Source organism: Leptidea sinapis, chromosome 17 (assembly GCF_905404315.1).
Source record: "Leptidea sinapis chromosome 17, ilLepSina1.1, whole genome shotgun sequence".
Lineage (NCBI taxonomy): Eukaryota > Metazoa > Arthropoda > Insecta > Lepidoptera > Pieridae > Leptidea > Leptidea sinapis.
Genome location: NC_066281.1, coordinates 8,786,230 through 8,806,305, shown reverse-complemented (window position 1 = coordinate 8,806,305; position 20,076 = coordinate 8,786,230). Strand labels below are relative to the sequence as shown.

At 35.2% G+C, this 20,076-nt stretch overlaps 2 protein-coding genes across 3 annotated transcripts in view; one reads left to right on the top strand and one right to left on the bottom strand.

Annotated features, from left to right (window-relative positions):
- Window positions 1–7,316: 7,316 nt before the first annotated feature.
- LOC126968951 (protein tilB) lies at window positions 7,317–9,147 on the top strand. The gene is made up of 2 exons (XM_050814192.1): window positions 7,317–8,718; window positions 9,008–9,147. Exon 1 carries the CDS (start codon window positions 7,384–7,386, stop codon window positions 8,671–8,673), a length of 1,290 nt encoding a protein of 429 aa, XP_050670149.1. The 5' UTR covers window positions 7,317–7,383; the 3' UTR covers window positions 8,674–8,718; window positions 9,008–9,147.
- A 733-nt stretch (window positions 9,148–9,880) lies between these two features.
- LOC126968910 (annulin) overlaps window positions 9,881–20,076 on the bottom strand; it is a 47,319-nt gene continuing 37,123 nt past the window's right edge. For both annotated transcript variants that reach the window (XM_050814103.1, XM_050814104.1), the window contains exons 7-12: window positions 18,941–19,126; window positions 17,850–17,960; window positions 16,511–16,690; window positions 13,746–13,946; window positions 12,459–12,701; window positions 9,881–11,653 (exon numbers count right to left, since the gene is read on the bottom strand). In XM_050814103.1, the coding sequence (XP_050670060.1) occupies window positions 11,462–11,653; window positions 12,459–12,701; window positions 13,746–13,946; window positions 16,511–16,690; window positions 17,850–17,960; window positions 18,941–19,126 (1,113 nt within the window). In that variant the 3' untranslated portion in view covers window positions 9,881–11,461. The remainder of the gene's footprint in view (window positions 11,654–12,458; window positions 12,702–13,745; window positions 13,947–16,510; window positions 16,691–17,849; window positions 17,961–18,940; window positions 19,127–20,076) is intronic.

Sequence of the window (20,076 nt, the reverse complement as noted above, 5' to 3'; positions counted from 1 at the left end):
ATGGCCTGAGGAAGCAGTTAAGCTCTTAGCGATCACGTGATGAATGTATATCGGCAGGGGCGCGCGGTGCCCTGTAATTTGAGACTCGCCGGTAATTATGTACGTGAGAATGCCTCGCCCGTCCTTCAGACTTCGGCGAGACGAATTGTTGATTGCGACCGCGACGTAGTGTCTGGTGCCGGTGCAGTCTGCGATATAGAGCTTGACTAATGCAATTGTTTCGCCAGTTCTCTTGGCACGATCCAGTTACAAAGCAGTTAAGTACTTCCTTTTTATGAGGGTTCATTGTTAGCCATATTATTTCTTATTATCATTGGGAGGGAGTTACCAGTAGGAGGCTCCTTTGTACAGGATGCCGGCTAGATTATGGGTACCGCAGCGGCGCCTATTTCTGCCTTGAAGCAGTAATGTGTAAACATTAGTGTGTTTAGGTCTGAAGGGCGCCGTAGCTAGTGAAATTACTGGGCAACTGAGACTTTACATCTATCGTCCCAAGGTGACGAGCGCAACTGTAGAGCCGCTCAAAATTTTTGAGTTTTTTAAAAATACTGAGCGGCATTGCTTTGTAATGGGCAGGGCGTATCTATTACCATCAGCTGAACGTCCTGTTCGTCTCGTCCCTTATTATAATAAAAAAAAATAGTATCATTCGGAGTCTTTTCCGCTCTTGGTTCTTCTGTTAGTGGGATGTAACTCACCTTCTCTCAGTGGGCTGCCCCCTTAGATTTGTCTACGCTGCGCTTCAACTAGATACCGCAGACGTAGTCGCAAAGTGCGGCAACTAAAACTACGCCCAAGTGGGCGTACTCGAGCCAGTCTCGAACAATGTGTGACGTTGACGTGCCACATGTTCTGTTAAACTTTGCTAATAATTGAGACTAAAATTTGATTGCGTAGTGAAACTTTGTAAAAATAATTCTACAAGATTTATATCTTGTAGAATTATTTGATTCCAGTGTCTTTCTTATGAAAGACACTGGAATCACATATCACTAGTAAGTATTTTGTATTTTATTAATTTCAATGAAAAATAACACGAAGCGTATGTTACGAAATTTAAAAGATGCCGTTGAGTGTCAAGATGCCACGCACACAAGCATCTAATAGTTGCCGTAATAAAAAAACTATTGTTCTTAGGTAGTGCGGTATCTAGTTAGAGCGTGGCGGAGACCAATCCTTAATCTAAGGCTGTACCATAACCCATGTGTCGATATTACTAGAATAGTTTAGTTAATTATCTCAGTAAGTGAATTTTATATTTATTTATTTTTTGAGATAAGTAAAGTTTCTTAAACCTCTAATTAGATGTAATTATGGAAAATCGACAATAACCTTGGAGGGAGCTCAGATATAATATACCAACTTACCCTCGCAAATAAGAAATGCTAAAACATTGACTTCTTTTAAGGCATCTTTAAAAGCATTTACTCAATAATTACAAAACGTTTCAATAACTTAATAAGGCTGTTTTATGTCTTACCTATTCGCCTAAAATTGTATACCTACCAAAATCATTGTTTGTAAGTAGGGGAACCTGTCCTACCCGGGACAGTTTTATAGATTTCAATTTTTTTTTTTATTTGACGAACTATACTCAAACCATTTTTAACCGACTTCAAAAAAGGTGGAGGTTCTCAATTCGTCGGTATGTTTTTTTTATGTTTGTTACCTCAGAACTTTCGACCGATAATGATCATTCTTATTTTGCATCTTTTGCAAGTTCAATTATTTGAGTATTCACCACCAAAATATCAAAAATGTATATTTCATACAATCATATATGCTTTAATAATTAAAACGATAAAATGGATTTATGGCCAAGGAACACTATAGTACTATGGTGTACCTAGGGAACATCAAGGAATTGGGAGTAACTTATTTTTTACGTCGTTAAAACTTTTTTACGTCGATAACACACAACGACTACTTCCACGTTGAATAGTCAGTAGTGACGCACAGAATACACTAGACAAGAGAATTTAATACGTCTGTTAATATTTATGAAACCAGCCTAATGGACTAGGCACACATAGTGCCAAGTTACAACAGGTTCCCCTACCTACTTTAATTGTTAAAACATTAATTTCTGATGTAACTGACAATAGGTCTTTATGAGAATAAAGTTTATTTAACCCGAAAATATTTAATAATGCAAAACCCCGCCAAAAACAATCATCTTCATTTTTGGATATTAATTTTAAAGTTCGACATGACACTAAGAAGTTGCAATTTTACACCCGGGCAGCTTTACAAATAAATAAACGTAAAAATACACATAAATCGCATCTCATTATTACGGTAATTTAGCAGGGATTAAAACAAGTCGGAACGACTGTTTTTTTTTATGTTCGGTTTCGTGATCCCCGCGAGACGCCGTGATGGTGTGTTGAAGACGGTTGTTTTGACTGATAGTGGCATTTGCGTGTAACATGTATCTGATCACGTCAAAACTGGATTCTTTATTTTACAGAGACTTATAAAAAGACGAGTTCAGAACTCTGCGAAATATAATACTTAGATCGATTAGAGATTTATATGTCTTGCTATCAATGGCTCTATAGCCACTTGCTGCTAGACAACCGATGAAAACAGGCCAGGTTTGTAACTTTAATTTGCGTGACACGCTACGTCTTATGCTCGCGATTTGTATGTCACATTGTAGTGTTGTGCGTGCATTGCTCAAAATAGAGGTTAACTGTCAACCTAAATTTTTTTCGAAGGTCAGACCAATCAGATATACAGTTCTATCATGGTGGCTTTTTCTATCTGTCCACTTTTTTTAAGGAATTCATAAAAATAAACATTTTAGTGCTTATAAAGGTTCAAGTTTCTCTATATTCTGTAAACGTTAGGCATATTTGAAGCAACTAGCTATTTGTATTTATCCAATAAACAAAAATCTTATTTACAATTTTTGTCATGATACTTTTATTGATAGTAAAAATAGTATCATGAAATAGAAGATATATAAGATAAAATAAGGTATATAGAATTAAATCATTATATAATAAAGTTTTTTTTTTTTCAATTAATTGATGGCACTTCATTCTGGTCCATAGACCATAAAATTAACATTGGACATGACACGTTGCTAGTTCAGTCGCTGTGGTAAAAATCCTTTATTTTAACAAATACCTATCTCAAACAAATAATTATTGATAGCTAGCTATCAATAATTATTTGTTGGCGTTCTAGAACCAGAAAAGATTTCAGTAATATTATTTTATATTCATTAAACTGTGTTTTAATTTGTTTTTACCGGCAGAGTGTATTCGGACAATACACCTAGCGCCATCTATTGGCAGTGTTAGGAAACATCATTGTTTTGTAAGGCTTGTTTTGTAATTTTTTTTAACAAAATTTGTTTATGTATTAGTATTTGAGTTAGTTTTAGTTTTATAAAGAAGAATATTTAAATATTTTTACAATATAATATTATGTACTCGATTACAAGAACAACCCCCGCAAAAAAAGGTGTGGACCTCCATTTTAAGACTTATTAGTTTATTTGATTTGCACTAATTCTTATATTATTAATAGACATATAATTTTCATTAGCTATTTTTAACAATAACAGTTTTGTTTTAAGGACATAGTTCTTGCCATAATATCGTACAAACGTGAAATCAATCTCTCTCAAGGCTGGGATTTACTGATATACCTACTTGCCTGATTGCTTGTAGAAATGTCAAACCTTTCATTGTCATCGAAATGAATCTGTTTTATTGTCTATGGCATCTCTAAATTTATAAATGCTTAAATATACTTAATACAAAGATAACGAAAAACATTTAAAACATGTGAAGCTAAGAAACAATCTAAATTTCAATAAAGTTAAAAATTGTGTTTGTTTAACCAACAAAATGTTAAATGGGCACCTTTCAATAAGTGGGCACATCGCGGGTTCATTTTTAAGCAACAAATATAATTCGAATACTGTTATGACACTTAAAACCAGTGTGTTATAGTCTAGAGTTGCTTGTTGTAGTTATTATGTTAAATGCGTTGAGTTTGTGCCCGTAGTTGGGTGGGACACCCCGTGGAGTGAGTTCCCCAAAAACACACAGACTGCGGGGCGCCTCGGCCTAACCGCGTCTTTTACTAATAACACGGTCTTTCCCTTATGTCATGCCTTATTTCATCTTTACGTTTTTTTCCGTGTCTTCGTTTTTTCTACAATAACAATAAAACGAATCCCTGATGACGGTAATCCCTCAGCTTCATTGTCTTTTGGCAGTTTCGTGGAATAAAATATGTTATGCTCTCGAGATGTGATACCTGTACGTCAAGTTATAAATGGCGTCATTTAAAATATTTTAATACGGCGTACAGCTTACAGGAGGGCGATATTAATTTAGTACGGTCGAGTTGCGATGAGTGTGGCTTGGTGCCACCGCCGGAATGTAACATGACGGATTACTGAACGCCGAGATCGGCAGATAAACTGATCGAGCGGTTTGCTTCGTGCCCTTCGATTGCTACTAATATAATTTAATCTATTACCTATTTTTTCTTTACAATAAATTTATACTTGAATATAAATCTGTGTTCCTTTAGGTTGGACTTAGTTAAGTTCGGTTAGTGATGCTTTTCCCCGAGGTTCTCCGGTGAGATGCCCTACAAAGATTCCGGAGAACCTCAAAAAAGGGAAACTCTATGATTTTGGGGAGGTTTTAGTGAGTATTATCCAACTTGGCCAACTTCTAAGAGGAAGACAGTCTAAGTGGTTGAGTCCCACACTCCCTGTGCCAAATGGTTCGCTGGGGTAGTGTGTTATTGTATTTCCTCCTCGTTAAAAAAAGGTTAGTGATGCTTCGGTGTCATCACAGCGATGAGGATGATACTGCTGACCATACCCTCCAGGAGTGCGTGGCGTGGGAGAGGAGACGCTAGAACCTCATATTATAATAATAGGTCCGGGCCTATCCCTGCCAAACATGATAAGGAGCATACTCGGCAGTTAAGAGTCCTAGAATGAATTTTGCCAGTACGTGGTTATTGAGAACGCCGGGTCAGAGAGAGAGCTGCACTTACTCTTCAGAAAGGAGGTAGATGGTGCAAGAGGATGAGAAAATCCCGTGAGAACCCAATCCCAGCCCCATAACAGAAGTCATTTATAGCTTTCCTCGAGGTTCTCTGATGAAAGGCGCCGTAATGATCCCAGAGGATAATAAAAGGAACTCGGCGAGATTTCTTGGTGGTTTTAGTGGATATTAGCACTACTTTCCATTTCCATTTATACTTAAGTAGAAGAGAGCCCAAAGTGGCTTGTGTTCCACACTCCCAGTGCTATTTACTACGCAAGAGTCCTACATAAATGTATTTTCTCCTTGTTACAAAACGTGAAACTTACATGGATGTCGCGTCGCTTAAATGAGAGATTTTGGCTGAGATCGTACCTAACCTTTGATCAGACTTTACTTACGAAAATCTTAGCTGAGTGTTATACGCGAAATTAACTTTTGCATTGGGCTGTCTTACGGCCGTTCCCAATATTCAGTCTATCTCCTACTTGAGATAACGATCGTTGACTTTTCTGTCCCAGTAAACTAATCAATGGTAACAAACCTTATCCGTACACGCTGTCTGTCAATGAGATGACGTATAGCTTATGTGCAATAGAAGTTTTTATGGAAATTGCAATTCACGCGTCCCAATATAAGGCGATAAGAATGACTTATCGGATATATTGGGACAGCTTCAGATTATTGACTGATAATTACTGACAGTAGAAGGTAGTAATTTATCTCTATCTGTAGATAGTATATTAGGAACGGCCGTTAGCCTAATCTCAGTATAATTTCAGCCGTCAAGCAAAGAGGGTTCATGTGAATAAATAAAAACGATATTTCGTTCCACATAGAAGAGCGCGCGCCACTGAGCTGTCGAGCGCAGTCATATAGCGAATTTTGTGTTTGATATTTGTTTACAAAGTATTAGATTTTTTTTTTAATAATGCTGCTTTAGTATGTAGAAAATGAAATGCCCTACAAAGTTTATTCCACAATAATCCAGTATGGAGCTAACTGGCCATAAGAAATTAAAATAGAAAAAGTACTATTTGTTTAAAAGTCCTACCTCAGTGCGTACAACATACTATCTTGTATTGAAAAAAAAAATTGTTCATATGATGCAGTGGGAGTGTTATACACTTACCCCCTTATTCATAATGGTCCGCTAACTTAAAACAGCCGCTAAGGAGTGTTTTTTCTCATTCTGACTTAGGTCAATAGAAGAAGACAGTGAGAATTAGCAATGCTTTAAGCTAGCAGACTATTATGAATAGGGGAGTAACAATAATAAATTGCTCCATGTATTGCCCTACTTCTACAAAACGAACTGACTACTTTGTGTTCTCTAAAACTAAACTGGAGCTGATGACTTTTACGCCAATGTTAAATGTTAAAAATCCTACCTCAGTGCTTAAAACATACTATCTTGTTTATAAAAAAAATTACGTAATATGTATTTTATATAACTATATTTCAGTTTGAACTTTTAAAAATATAATAATTTCCGTTTAATATCCTATAGAGTCCTATTAACGTCTACGGCAGTCCTCAATATGTAAACAGAACTTTTTCTGTTTCACATATTCTTATAGGCTATATAAATATTACTTTACGTCATAAATATGTCATTTTTAATTGCAGCAAAACTTATGACCGGTGTCTGTAAGTATATGAGGGAGTTTGGCATCAATTATTATTCCAAGCAAAACAGCGGTATAAGCTATAGGTATCTGTATAACTATAATAGAAACTTAAAACACGTATAAACACTGACAGCAATTTTTTGTGCCTATTTGAAGCGCCACTGGCGAGCGTCCAGAGAGCTAATTTTGACGTATTATACAAATGGCTGCGAAGGAACATACAATACTCTGAAGTATTTTTACATTTTGAATTAATTTCGTTTGTTTTCCGTGTTATTTTTACTTCAAGAATCAACGTAATAAAGTACACATTTTTTTTGTAAATAGTATCCCACCATCTATGTTGTCAACTAGGTTGTAATTACTAGTTTTAGTACCGCAGACTCTCGCTATATGGCTAACAGCGCCAAAATGGCGAATATCAAACAGGAACAAAAGCACTTTAATAACCGCCAGCCCTGTGGTCTATAGTAGAGGTCAGTGCGTATAACAATAATCATAGACAAAAATCGCCTGTCATAGATAAATAAATCAACTAAGTACCGAATTGACAGTGTAGCAAAGAGAATTTAAACACTACGTCAGTTTAATGAAATTGCCATGGAAACCAGCATATCGATAATACTGTATAAACACTGCTTGACGACTGTTTAAAAAATAAATTATATTCAAATACTACGAGAATTATTTGAATGCAAATTAAGTATTATATCCAGTAACTCATAATCATGGTTCAAATAACAGTAGACATGGTCCGAAAAAAGGCAGAGCACCACGAATGTCTGTTGGCTCCTTTGGAGGAGATTGCACTTCACCAGGAAAACATTGAGAAGATTGAACACCTTCAAGACTGGTGCCCTAAGCTCAAAATATTACTAATGCAAAACAATCTCATCGCCAAAATTGAAAATTTAAATAAATTAAAATTTCTGAAGTATCTCAATTTAGCTCTGAACAATATTGAAGTAATTGAAAACCTAGAGAGATGTGAATCACTACAAAAATTAGATCTGACACTGAATTTTATTGGAGAAATTGTAAGTGTTGAATCTCTGACTGATAATTATAATTTGGAAAATCTTTATCTAACTGGAAATCCCTGTACTGATTATGAAAACTATAGAGATTTTGTAATTGGTACTCTACCACAACTAACCAGCCTCGATGGCAAAGACATTGAACGATCAGAACGAATAAAAGCATTGCAAAATCTACCAATCATACGATCGGATATTATATTTGAACAAGAAAATTATCGAGGTCAAAGAAGAGCACAAAAATTAAGATTGGAAAGAGATATACGAAATAAATGGGAAAATGATTATAAGGACTTGGATCTTGATGAACGAAACAAAAGATTTTGGGCTGAGAAATGTGAACATGCACCTGAAGTACGTTATGAAATAGAGAAAATGAGACAATTGAAAATAAAAGGCAATGAAACTGAAGTGAAATGTGAAGAAAAACGTGAGTTCAAGCTATTTGCACCTGATGGTCGTCCTTTCAACATAAATCAGGCAAAAATCGGTTTTAAATTCAAAGACAATGAACCTGATAAATACATTTTGGATTTGGCAATTTATAGATATTTAGATACAAGCTTAGTTGATATAGATGTCCAGCCCAATTACGTCCGAGTGACATTAAAGGGGAAGATTTTCCAACTACATCTACCTGAAGAAGTTGACATCACCAATTCTACAGCAATAAGGTCGCAGATAACTGGACGCTTACTTGTAACAATGCCGAAAGCAAATGCAATGATACAAACGAAAAAAATAAAGAAAAATGGGGAATATGACTCTCCCCATTGCCCTGACCAAGAGTGCAGTGTAATAGTGGAACAAACAAAGAGAGAGTACTTAGAAATTGGACCCGCCGACCGGGTTTTGGACTTCACTAAAATGACTCAAGCCCAGAATAAATCGCCATATTATGTAGATCCACGAATGAAGATGGACGAAAAAGTACCATCACCTGGTTTTATAGATAATCCAGAAGTACCCGAACTTGCATGAAGTGTTGAATTGTAAACAATCCCTACTAATACTTGAAATGTGAAAGTAAGTTTTTTGTTACACATTCATGCCTAAACCATTTAACAGATTCTAATGAATATTGGTACAGAGATAGACTAGAGCTTGGAAAAGTACATAACGGGTTGAAATAAGGGATGAAAGACTACACGGGAATTCTCCATTTTCGGAGATAAAACCATGAAACTTTGTATTTAAGCACTTGATAAGAAATAATTTATAAAAATATGTTAGATTTCCGAAATTTTGACCTACATTTGGATAAAATGGTAGATTAAAATTCGCAGTGAACTACTATTAAAGATTCTGTCCACAGCGACATAGAAGAGCTCCGCCAGTAGCGAAAAAAGAACAGTTTGTATGTATTCTTTATTTGAAAAGTAAACTAAAAAAATGCTGCCCAAATTAAGTATTCCACACGGACGAAGCCGCCAGTAAAAGCTAGTTTTCAATAAAGGTAAATTAAATGCAGAAATTTTATTTAGTAATGTTTAATAAACACTTAAAAACTTACTAGTATATAATGTTAAAGCTGCTGTTTCTCGTTTCATACAAGTATGAGTAGTATTTACATGATAGCGATCTAATGAGGCAGGGCTGTAATCACTAAATCAATATTTCACAGTAATTAATATTTTTTTACATATACTCGTATACGCACGGTTTTACATTTCTCATACTGTACATAAAATAGTTGAAATCTCATTAAAAAAATATCTTTAAAGCATAGTTTTGAAGATAATTTCTCACCTATATGTATTTTTATACATAAATATCCTACCTCTAAAAAGTAAAAATGTAGTTATATATACGTTTGTGTATCTTTACGAAGATTATGAAGAAATTGAAAAAAATCATTCACTTATCTGATATAATTATTTTGGTTTTATGTTTAATTGCTCTTTTTTTAGTAGTTAATCATTTAAATGGCTTAGACAAAGCAAGTACTTATAGCGCGCGGTAAGCAGAACATCGTCTCTGCTAGCATTGATTCATGCAGGAGAAGCGTGTATATTGCATCTGCGAACAATGTTCTTTGCTGGTAACTCCCCAAAGTATCAAATTTATAATAAAATACACACGAAAAATTCTGCGACTTTTTATTATCCATTTATCAGAAAGTCACATACCTAATTTAATGTTAACATGAACAGGTACACATATACAGCAGGAAATAATAAAAATAAAATAAATAATGTTTAATTTATTTATGTTGGCAGATTAAATCAAAATTATCTTATAGATCTTATAGAATTCTTACCTTCTTTGCCTCAGAAGTATTCTGCTTAACGTCGGACATTTTCGTGGCAAATTCTTATGACTAGCTTTGATACATGATTGGAAATATACATGCTTAGTCAGCAATTTTATGATAACGATTGATAAAATATGTGAGTGTTTTTTGGCTCTAAAAAATTACCTATTATATTAAAATCCCTCTTATATTTCACTCCCAGACAGACACTATGACATAGTTTAAATAATTGATCATAATGGACTGAAAAGTTATTTGTATATCGATTTATTTGTGTATCACATACAGCGTAGTCAATAAAAATTAAACATAAAATAAAACCACGTCTGCTACTTAGCCATAATCATAAATATTATATTAAAAAAAATAAACGAACACATTCACGTACATAATTAAATTTTATATGATATCATTTTGGAACATACGAGCTACCGTACCGTGCACTGACACCTACTTCATGACTACGTCTTGTGCGACCACGTAAGCCGTAAGGATGATTATAATTTTAAATATTAAATACATATTATATATTTCGTTTGTTTATAAATTTCAATTATTTATCTACACCCATGCTTTAAATCCTCTATTAAAGATTCTGAAACAGTTAGCTTATTGCCAACATTAAAACACCCAATGTTCTAATAACCATTACATCACCCAAAAGAGTGTTGTAATGTTGTACTGAATTTCATAACAACACTCCTACGTTTTTTTTTTATCCCTTCATGCGCAAAGAGTTTCAACATACAGCCACATTCTTATTGCTCGATGCGTGGTATCTGTATGAATTTCAAAAAAACATTTTCGTTTACGCGCGCTCCACACTCCCAGAACGTCGCGCGCCGTAAAAAAAAAGTAGGTTATTCGAATCCCCGCCATTTTTCTTCGTTTTTTTTATTGTTTTGTTTACAAAAAATGAGCGATTCATTTTAAACGCTGCAAAAGAACATTATATTCGAGTGAATTTTAATTATTGCACTATACAAAATGTAAATTACTACTAAAATAAATAATTGTTTCATTAATACTTATTTTATTTGTATATAATCAGTAACGAATGATATTAGGTTACTACTAGACTGGTGTTTTAATGTTAGCAGTAAGCTAACTGTTCCAGAATCTTTTAGAGGATTCATATTCTGGGTGTAGATAAAGTCTTGTATGCAACTGTTGATAATTAGGTATTAAAACACTCATGTGATACTATTATCACACTCGGCTTCGCCTCGTGAGATAAATCCGCATTCGTGTTTTAATACCCCTTATTACACAACAGTTGCATAAATAACTATTACAGTTTTATTATGACTGTTTAAGTAGCTGTCTAGTGTTTATTAACACCACGCTGTATTATTATAATACACTACAATATGTTAATATAAATACAAAAATATATTATGCCTCAAGCCTCTAGATATAATAATTTTATTGGTTCAGCCAATAATTCTTCATTGATTTGGAACACCTAACACATCAAATCAATTTATATACAATTTTATTCCGTCAGGCAAATTATCATATCTGTCTTGTTTCAACGCCATCTATCGGCAGTATTCCATTCGACTCTGGCATGGCAACAAGGAAGGACAAAAAACCATCAACGTCATGCATTTCTTTGGAAGTAAATTTAGCTGATATTTGGTGTTTGCCGGCCCAAGGCGGAGTTAACTTAAACTCTGCAGTCGCGAATTCACCGGGTTGGACATTCTGAAAGAAATACACATATTTATAAGGGCAGCATTATTAAAAACTTATACTTAAAAAAACTTATTTTACATTTTACACAGTAAATAAAAAGTAATACCAGTTCAGGCAAAGTGTCGGTAGAGCAATGAAAAAATGATATTTATTCAGCACTTGGGTATAAACTTGTACTCGTCAAATTTATAAACAAAAAATCTATTTCAAATGATTATGTCATTGTGACAGACTGCATCTCTCCCTGCTCTTCGCCAAGCAACCACGTGTATTCGTCATTTAGGCAATCATTTACATCAATAGGTAGAATTGACTCTTACTCTAAGTTAACCTATTAGCAAAAGCGATGGCGAAGTACTGAGAGCCCATTGGTCAGGTAATAATCACAATATATCATAAACAATCGCTATTGGCTACTGTCAATTTATTTAATGAACTCGTATATAATAGTATGATAATAACTGATATGAATATTTTTATTAGCTAGCGACTTCGAATTGTAGTTATTGTATTTGACAGATAGAAACGAAAAAAAAAATTAAAAATATAACGCCTTGAAGTATTTAAGCAGCAAAGTTTAGTAGATGAAAATGAACTCCACGCTTTCTGCCTGTCGTTTTTTGATGAAAATATTAACGATGCATAAACTATAATATTAAGATTACATTTGTCAGACTACTATTTGGGTTATTGTTAAATATTAATCAAAAATATTTTTAAAACAGGATGAAGTTGGTACCTACTACAAAGCAGTTTACAAACATACAAACTTGCCGTCTTTCTAGTTCTAGTACAGACTGACAATAATACTTACATTATCCAGTTCGATCTTCAATTGTTTCTCGAGTCCTACACCTTGGATGTAGAACTTTCCATTCTTCAGCGGAATGGGCAGTGGATTCTCAACCTTAACAGTGACTGTAATCTCTTTTTTGGAGACGGGTTTGCCTTCAATTGTTATTTTAATATCAGGATTGCGTACTCGGAAGTCATCTTGAGCGAAGTAATCAAAGTTTTTGTCGACTATGGTGGCAAGGCATGCAATGTTGAATGACGCCTGAAATAAATTTATTAGCAATACAGTTTCGATGCAAATAATAGAAAAACTGGGAGGGTTTTAATGCTCTAACTAGATGATTTTACACATTTAAAAGCGAGTATGATAGAATCGCAATTCCAAACACACATTCCATACAACCAAACTGTGGAATGAGGTTCCTTATGGGGTGTTTCCCGGACGATACGACATGGGTTACTTCAAAAAAGCGCGTACACCTTAAGGCCAGCAGCGCTCCTGTTATTCCTCTGGTGTTGCAAGAGAATGGCGGGCGGCGGTGATAACCTAGCATCAGGTGACCGTTATGAGTAGTTCCTGTATGTGTGAAGATCCACTACCTAGAAGAAATATTAATAGACTGGTATAAATATTGGTTTAACCCGTGGGCTGATGATGTAATAGAAATTGAGAAAGACTGGATAATCACATGATACAAGTAAGGAAACGTGGGAGAAGATGCGGAGGCCTTTACCCAATACGTGGCCTATTTTAACAATAATACTAACATTTAAGTTTTAGCCACAGAGCCTTAATATCATTATAGTGTAGGTATATGATGCATCAATATTCACATCCAGTTATATTTGGTATACACTTTGTAATGGACACAAGAAATGAACTCTGCCACCTAGGTATGTGGAAACCCGTGTTGTTGAACCTTCTAAAATCGTCACGCTCTTATAAACAAAATAAGAGCCAGAACTTGGTGAGGGAATGGTGCCGAACGGCACTTTCGATTTTGGTGTATCTGAAAACTCTTGTTCTCTGAGGCACTTGCCGGCTTCGGAAGGTGAATGCATCTCGGAAAAAGACATAGTGTCAATGATTATAATATCGTGGATATCGTCAGCGAGTTCAGACCTAAGGTGCTTTGCACCGCCAGTGCTCCCCGCGCCCCCCACCTTGATAAGCAGCGCGTTGTGAGCGCAAATTTGCAGGGCTAGACGGGGCGAGACCGCGAACTCACAACAGTCACCTTCGATTGGTCCGACACTAGTCGGTATGAGTTAACTGAAATAAATAAAAACACTTAGTAATAAGTACCTGGTCGACAAGTTTTTTATAATAGTCATCAAATTTGACGAGCAGGCTGATTCTGTCCTTCGCCTCGGGTGCAAGCACGCGGTCGAACTCTTCTCTCTTGACTCCATCGCCCGTGACGCCGGTGTAGGTAACAGTATCGACCCTGAGCACGCCCTTCACATTGTGCTGGTTTATTGTTGATCGGTTCTTCATGTGAAGAATCTGGAAATATTGTGATGGCGATAAAAAAAAATTAAATCAGAAGGGGCAATTGCGCTCACGGTTCCGCTTATGGATGGCTGATCGTATGTTAATACTAGCGGGAATAGGATGCCAGTAGTTGAGTACCACAGCGGCGCTTTTTCCTAGCATAAAGCAATACCGCGCAAGCCAATGCCGGATTTAGAGGTCTGGACACGACACTTAAATATTTATAATAATATGATCTTATCACTTTAAAATAAAATACAGACTCACACTTATATCATTAAATAAAATTATATCAGAAAATTTATTAAATTAGGCGTTACTTTGCGGAAATCCATAATTATACAAATGATTTAAGTTTTCTTTAGTGTTAATTCCGCCAATATTTGTTTAAGAGACTAAGAGAGTCTCGTGCCAGATTTTGGCGAGACAACACGTCCTGAGGATGCATCGTGTAGAGAGATGCCTCGAAACACGTGTCGAATTGTTTTTAAAAACAAATATTGGTGGAATTAACACTAAAGAAAACTTAAATCATTTGTATAAAATTATATCTTAAATTGGTCCATCAGTTTAGGAGTTATGATACACACACATACACACGAAAACCTTTTCCTTCTCTTGGCGTCTTTTGCGTCTGGTACTAAAACTATATAAATTATAATAATACCTAGCTTTATATCTTTCCGCTTGCCCTCTTCGGAAGGCTAGCCAAGCGACTACCCCCCGGGGCCAAATTATTTTCCAAATAAAATAGAAACTTTTTTTCAGTCGAGTTTTGCGATAATTAATTTATTGTGAAACCAAGTATAGATGCCTATTATTAATTAAAAAAATACATATAAATAAACATATAATAAACTTGTTTTGCATTTTTGGTTTAGTTAAGTACCTACTAGTATTTACTAAACTGAGTTTGAATTTTTTCTCAGAAGTCTCTGTTTGAAGTCTGTATTGTGGGGGCCCTTCTTTAGTGGAGGCCCCGGGTTTGTAGCCCCGGTTGTTCTCCTTTAAATCCGAATAGATATTTTAGTGACACCTGGGGGGCACATGGAGCTAATGGTAGGTGATCACCTTATTAATAGTGCGCCGCCAATCGAGTATTTAATCTAACATCGAGTACTAATTAAATTCACAAACAAATATCGAATGCACTAACCGGACTTCATGGCCCTTATATGCTTAAGAACTTTAAATAGATTTCCCGTATTAATTAATTTATAATCCTTTTTACATTATAATAAAATGATAAATGACCCCTTTTTATTTGACTAATTTATCCCACGGGACAACGTACCAAGTGTTTTTGTACCTTTTGGCTTTCGGGAATTCTGGAATTAAAAATATAAATAATTTTCTAGTATTATGATAATTATTGGACATCCAAATGTTATTTTTACTAATATTTATAAACTATGCGGTATTCTATATATATATATATATATTCTATATGTTTGTTAAACTCTCCAGTTGTGGTGCCACCTACAGGACCTACCTTTCACCCAACTTCAATAATTGGAAATTATAAAAATTTATAACCAAAATTTATGAATAATGCTCGACGTCCGAGCGCTCTTTCCAAGTGAGCCAACCGTTCGAGTACACATGAATCGTAAATCTTTGTGTTACATATTGTTAAACTCTTAGGCAGTGGCTACATCTACCGTATCTAACAGTTGATAACCTGCTCAACCCCAATAATTGCTTATTAGGAAATTGACTCGAGATGTCGCTCTTTCAAACGTAAACAATTGAGCGCTCGGACGGAACCCGAGAGGTGGCGGGTTAGAGTCCCGCATCGTTCATAAATTTTGGTTACATATACATATTAATATACATATCTGGTATAAATTATACAATATATACACATTTGTATAATTTATACCAGAAGTGAGGGTTATCACTTTAAAAATAACAATTTATTGGGAAATTACCTTGAGATGTCGCTCTTTGAAATCTAAACAAATTGAACCCCTAAATAAATATACAAAATATTTTTTTAAATAAACTTTGTGTTAAATTATATTAAATATATTGAGAAAACCGTGAAAACACCACTAAACGAACTAATCCCACAGCTGGGTTATACGTGGAAGAAAGATCCTTGAAAACCGGACTGTTTAGGAACGCCACACATATATACAGATGGTGGGGAAGATATATTAATTTGTGGCGTGTCGTATGAAAGTGGAATTAGGCGTTAGGAATCAGGTCTATCAGCTAATATGATCAATTCTTCTTTTGTTCTCGCAGCACTCCTCTACTGCTTCATTTAAGAATAAGTTAAAACAACTATTATGATCTTATAATCTTTCTTAACCATTATATCTACTAATAATATGTCAGTCGTTTTCTTGAGTTATATAATAATGTGTATTCGCCTTAATATTCTATTATTTAGTACTTATCTTAACGTTCTGTTGTCATGTCTGTATATTTGTATTCTTTTGTGTTATCAATGAAACTATTCAATGATATATCCATTACAATTGTAATTGCAATATTTTATTTAACTTCATTTTAACCTGTAGTGATGTATCTGTATGTTTCCTTAACAAACAAGTTAATTTTATACTTACAACGTTAAAATCTTGTCCAATCTTGATGTCATCCCTGAGTTCGAAGTCAAACACGATTTCATTGAACGCATCATTCAAATAATATCTTGCGAATATACTCTCCGATTTTCTGAGAGCTTTTTCCATTGTAAGTCGCTCTTCCCGCGTGCTTTCCGGATACTTGTATAGATCCGTTATATCCTTAAATAAAACAGAGAGTTAATCAAACAAAGCCGAAAGTATTTTAAATGGCTGATGCGAGAAGGAGTGGCTAGGTATGTTTGACAGGCCTAAGAGAAAGAAGATTAAAGGCCGTTCCCAATATTCAGTCTATCTCTTACTTGAGATAAAAACGTAACTAAAAACGTTGACTTTTCTGTCCCAATAATCATATCGACGGTAACTCATCCGTGCAATGTGCATGTCATCACCTTATCCGTGCACGCTGTATGTTAATGGGACGACGTATAGCTTACCAGCGATATAAAGTTTGTATAGAAATTGCAATTCACGCGTCCCAATATAAGGCGATAAGAATGACGGGTATATTGGGACAGCTTCAGATTATTGACACCTAATTACTGACAGTAGAAGGTAGTAATTTAACTCTATCTGTAGATAGTATATTGGGAACGGCTGTAAGAAAAATTCTTATTAGATAGACATAAGTCAGGAAATGTTTAGTTATATAAATGCTTTTTAAAATTTTTGTTTACATTGGACAATTTCGTCGAGGTCGTATTTTGCAGCGATAAGCGAGTGTGGTAAGTGACCCCCAGTGTCAGGATCAATACATTTTTTAAAATTTTAGTATTTATTGAATTTGTGACAGACACTCTAACATGTAATTATTTTGTTTATATATTTTGTTCTATTTTATTATGTGTCTTGTATTTGTTGCAAGTAAATATATTCCTATTTATATTAAAGCATTTTTATTGCAAGCAAATTAATTAGAATAATATTATGATAATATATTTAAGTACTGGTATAAGTTTATGTTTGAAATGATTGTAAAGTTAATAATAAACTAATAAACTACATTCTCGAATATTTTAACGAAAGAGTTTAAAATATTTCATCATCATTATCATCAGCCGAAAGACGTCCACTGCTGGATAAAAGGCCTCCCCCAAAGGTTTCCACAACGATCGGTCCTGCGCTGCCCTCATCGAACCTACTCCGGCGATCTTGACCAGATCGTCAGTCCATCATGTGGGGGGCTTACCAACACTGCATCTTCCGGTACGTAAAATGTAAAATATTTACAGGCCGGTAATTTGTGCAGCCAAAACCTTATCATGTTATCTATACAGCTTAAATTATTGTTCTTTTTCAGTTATAAAAATTATAAATTTACCTCTCTTTCCATTTTACCAATTGATTTAGTTGATATATTTTGACCAATTGAAGTCGTGTCGCGGGCTATTAATTTTAGCGGTTGGATTTCACCCGAATACTTCCATAGAACCTGAAACAGGATAACGAGGATATTTTACTGTTTTAAAAAACTTAAGGTTTCTTGAAACTAACGTTATTCATTCATCTCATTAATGTTTTACCAGTGGGAGGCTCCTTTGCACAGGAAGCCAGCTAGATTATGGGTACGACAACGGCGCCTATTTCTGCCGTGAAGCAGTAATGTGTAAACATTACTGTGTTTCGGTCTGAAGGGCGCCGTAACTAGTGAAATTACTGGGCAAATGAGACTTAACATTTTATGTCTCAAGGTGACGACCGCAATTGTAGTGCCGCTCAGAATTATTGGATTTCCAGAAGAATCCTGAGCGGCACTATATTGTAATGGGCGTATCAATTATCATCACCTGAACGTCCTGCTCATCTCTGCCCTTATTTTCATAAAAAAGAACCTCATATACTTTTAGTGGTTCGTTTGTAGATGCACTGTGTCAAATTTAAAGTTAAAACTGTAGGAAATTGGTTTCGATAAACTCTTACATAATTAATACATCTAGAATCTAGATAGAGCCTCTTGCTTCTAGACAGACGATGAAAACAGGCCAGATTTATTACTTTAATGTGCATGAAAAGCTACGTCTTACACTCGCGATTTGTATATCACTATGTGTAAGTGTGCGTGCATTGCCCAAAATAGAGGTTAACTGTCAACCTAAGTTTTTTTCGACATTTTCACAGCTATATAAGGATAAACCATAGCGAAATACAAAAAATTTAAGTTTGTTAAGTAACTTGTATGTTTAATATGCAATTTATATACAGCACACGTTATTTTTAATATTTTTTGCTGGTTTTCACAGAAACTGCTAGAACGTAACACCATTAGATTTTTTTTCATCAAGTTTCCATTTCAAACTGTAAAATGCGTAGAGTTGTCGCCTTCCAACAAATCTCAACCGGTTTAAGATAAATTATTTTCTGATGGTAAGTAACAGTCCCCTAACTTAGACTTCAACTTCCCCATGGACTTACTTTGTCAGCATTAACTTGGGCGAAAACATATCCAGCATCATATGGTCTTTGAAGCTCTCCATCCCGCACCGCTCGCAGGGAGGCGGGGCCACATCGGAACATATCTTCAGAGGTCTCTTGAGGAGTAGAGTCAATCGCCTGCCAGCCTCCATATTCGGGCCCCAAGTCCGGTCTCTCCATCCAAACCTTTGGATAACACCAAAATGTAAGAACGAATTTGATAGCTCTTCGGAATACTCCTCATGAGAGATGCGTCATAAAGTTAAAGGGTTGTGACAAAGAATCGAGTTATTAAATCTTCATTTAAGTGTATACTGCAACTTTAATGATAGGAGTATTTTTTTTAGAAATTAAGATGTGTCTCGACGGCTATAAAAATGGAGGCATTTTGCTTTAAAACGCCATCTTGTAAGTGATTGCGGTAACTTCATTGTTACCATAGAAATTTGATTGCAAAGCAAAAACTCTAGTTGCATATCTTAAAAGTTCGTGATGAATCAAAGAGATGGCGTTGTTATGTAAAGTGATTATTAAATGCCACCGGAGAACAGGGAACACAGAATAACGGTTAGAATACTAATTTCACGCACTCATTGTCACGGAACTTGACAGCGTGATACTGACGCGGCGGGAAACGTATGTAGTCTTATGGCCGTTTCCAATATACTATCTACAGATAGAGATAAATTACTACCTTCTACTGTCAGTAATTAGCAGTCAATAATCTGATGCTGTCCCAATATACCCATTACCCGATAAGTCATTCTTATCGCCTTATATTGGGACGCGTGAATTGAAATTTCTATACATATTCTATCGCTGGTAGCTATACGTCGTCCCATTGACAGACAGCGTGTACGGATATGGTGAGTTACCGTCGATATGTTTATTGGGACAGAAAAGTCAACGATAGTTAGATACTATTTTTATCTCAAGTAAGAGAAAGACTGAATATTGGGAACGGCCGTTAAAAGACTACATTGAAACTGCTTCATTTCGCTTGGGCCCACTCACGTTCGAAGCGTTAAGGGAACAGAAATAACCGTAGCATATAAGACAAACAGACCGTGCCTGACAAAAGAACAGAAATACAGCAAGATAGAAAAACAAAGTGAATCAATTATTACTGTTACTGA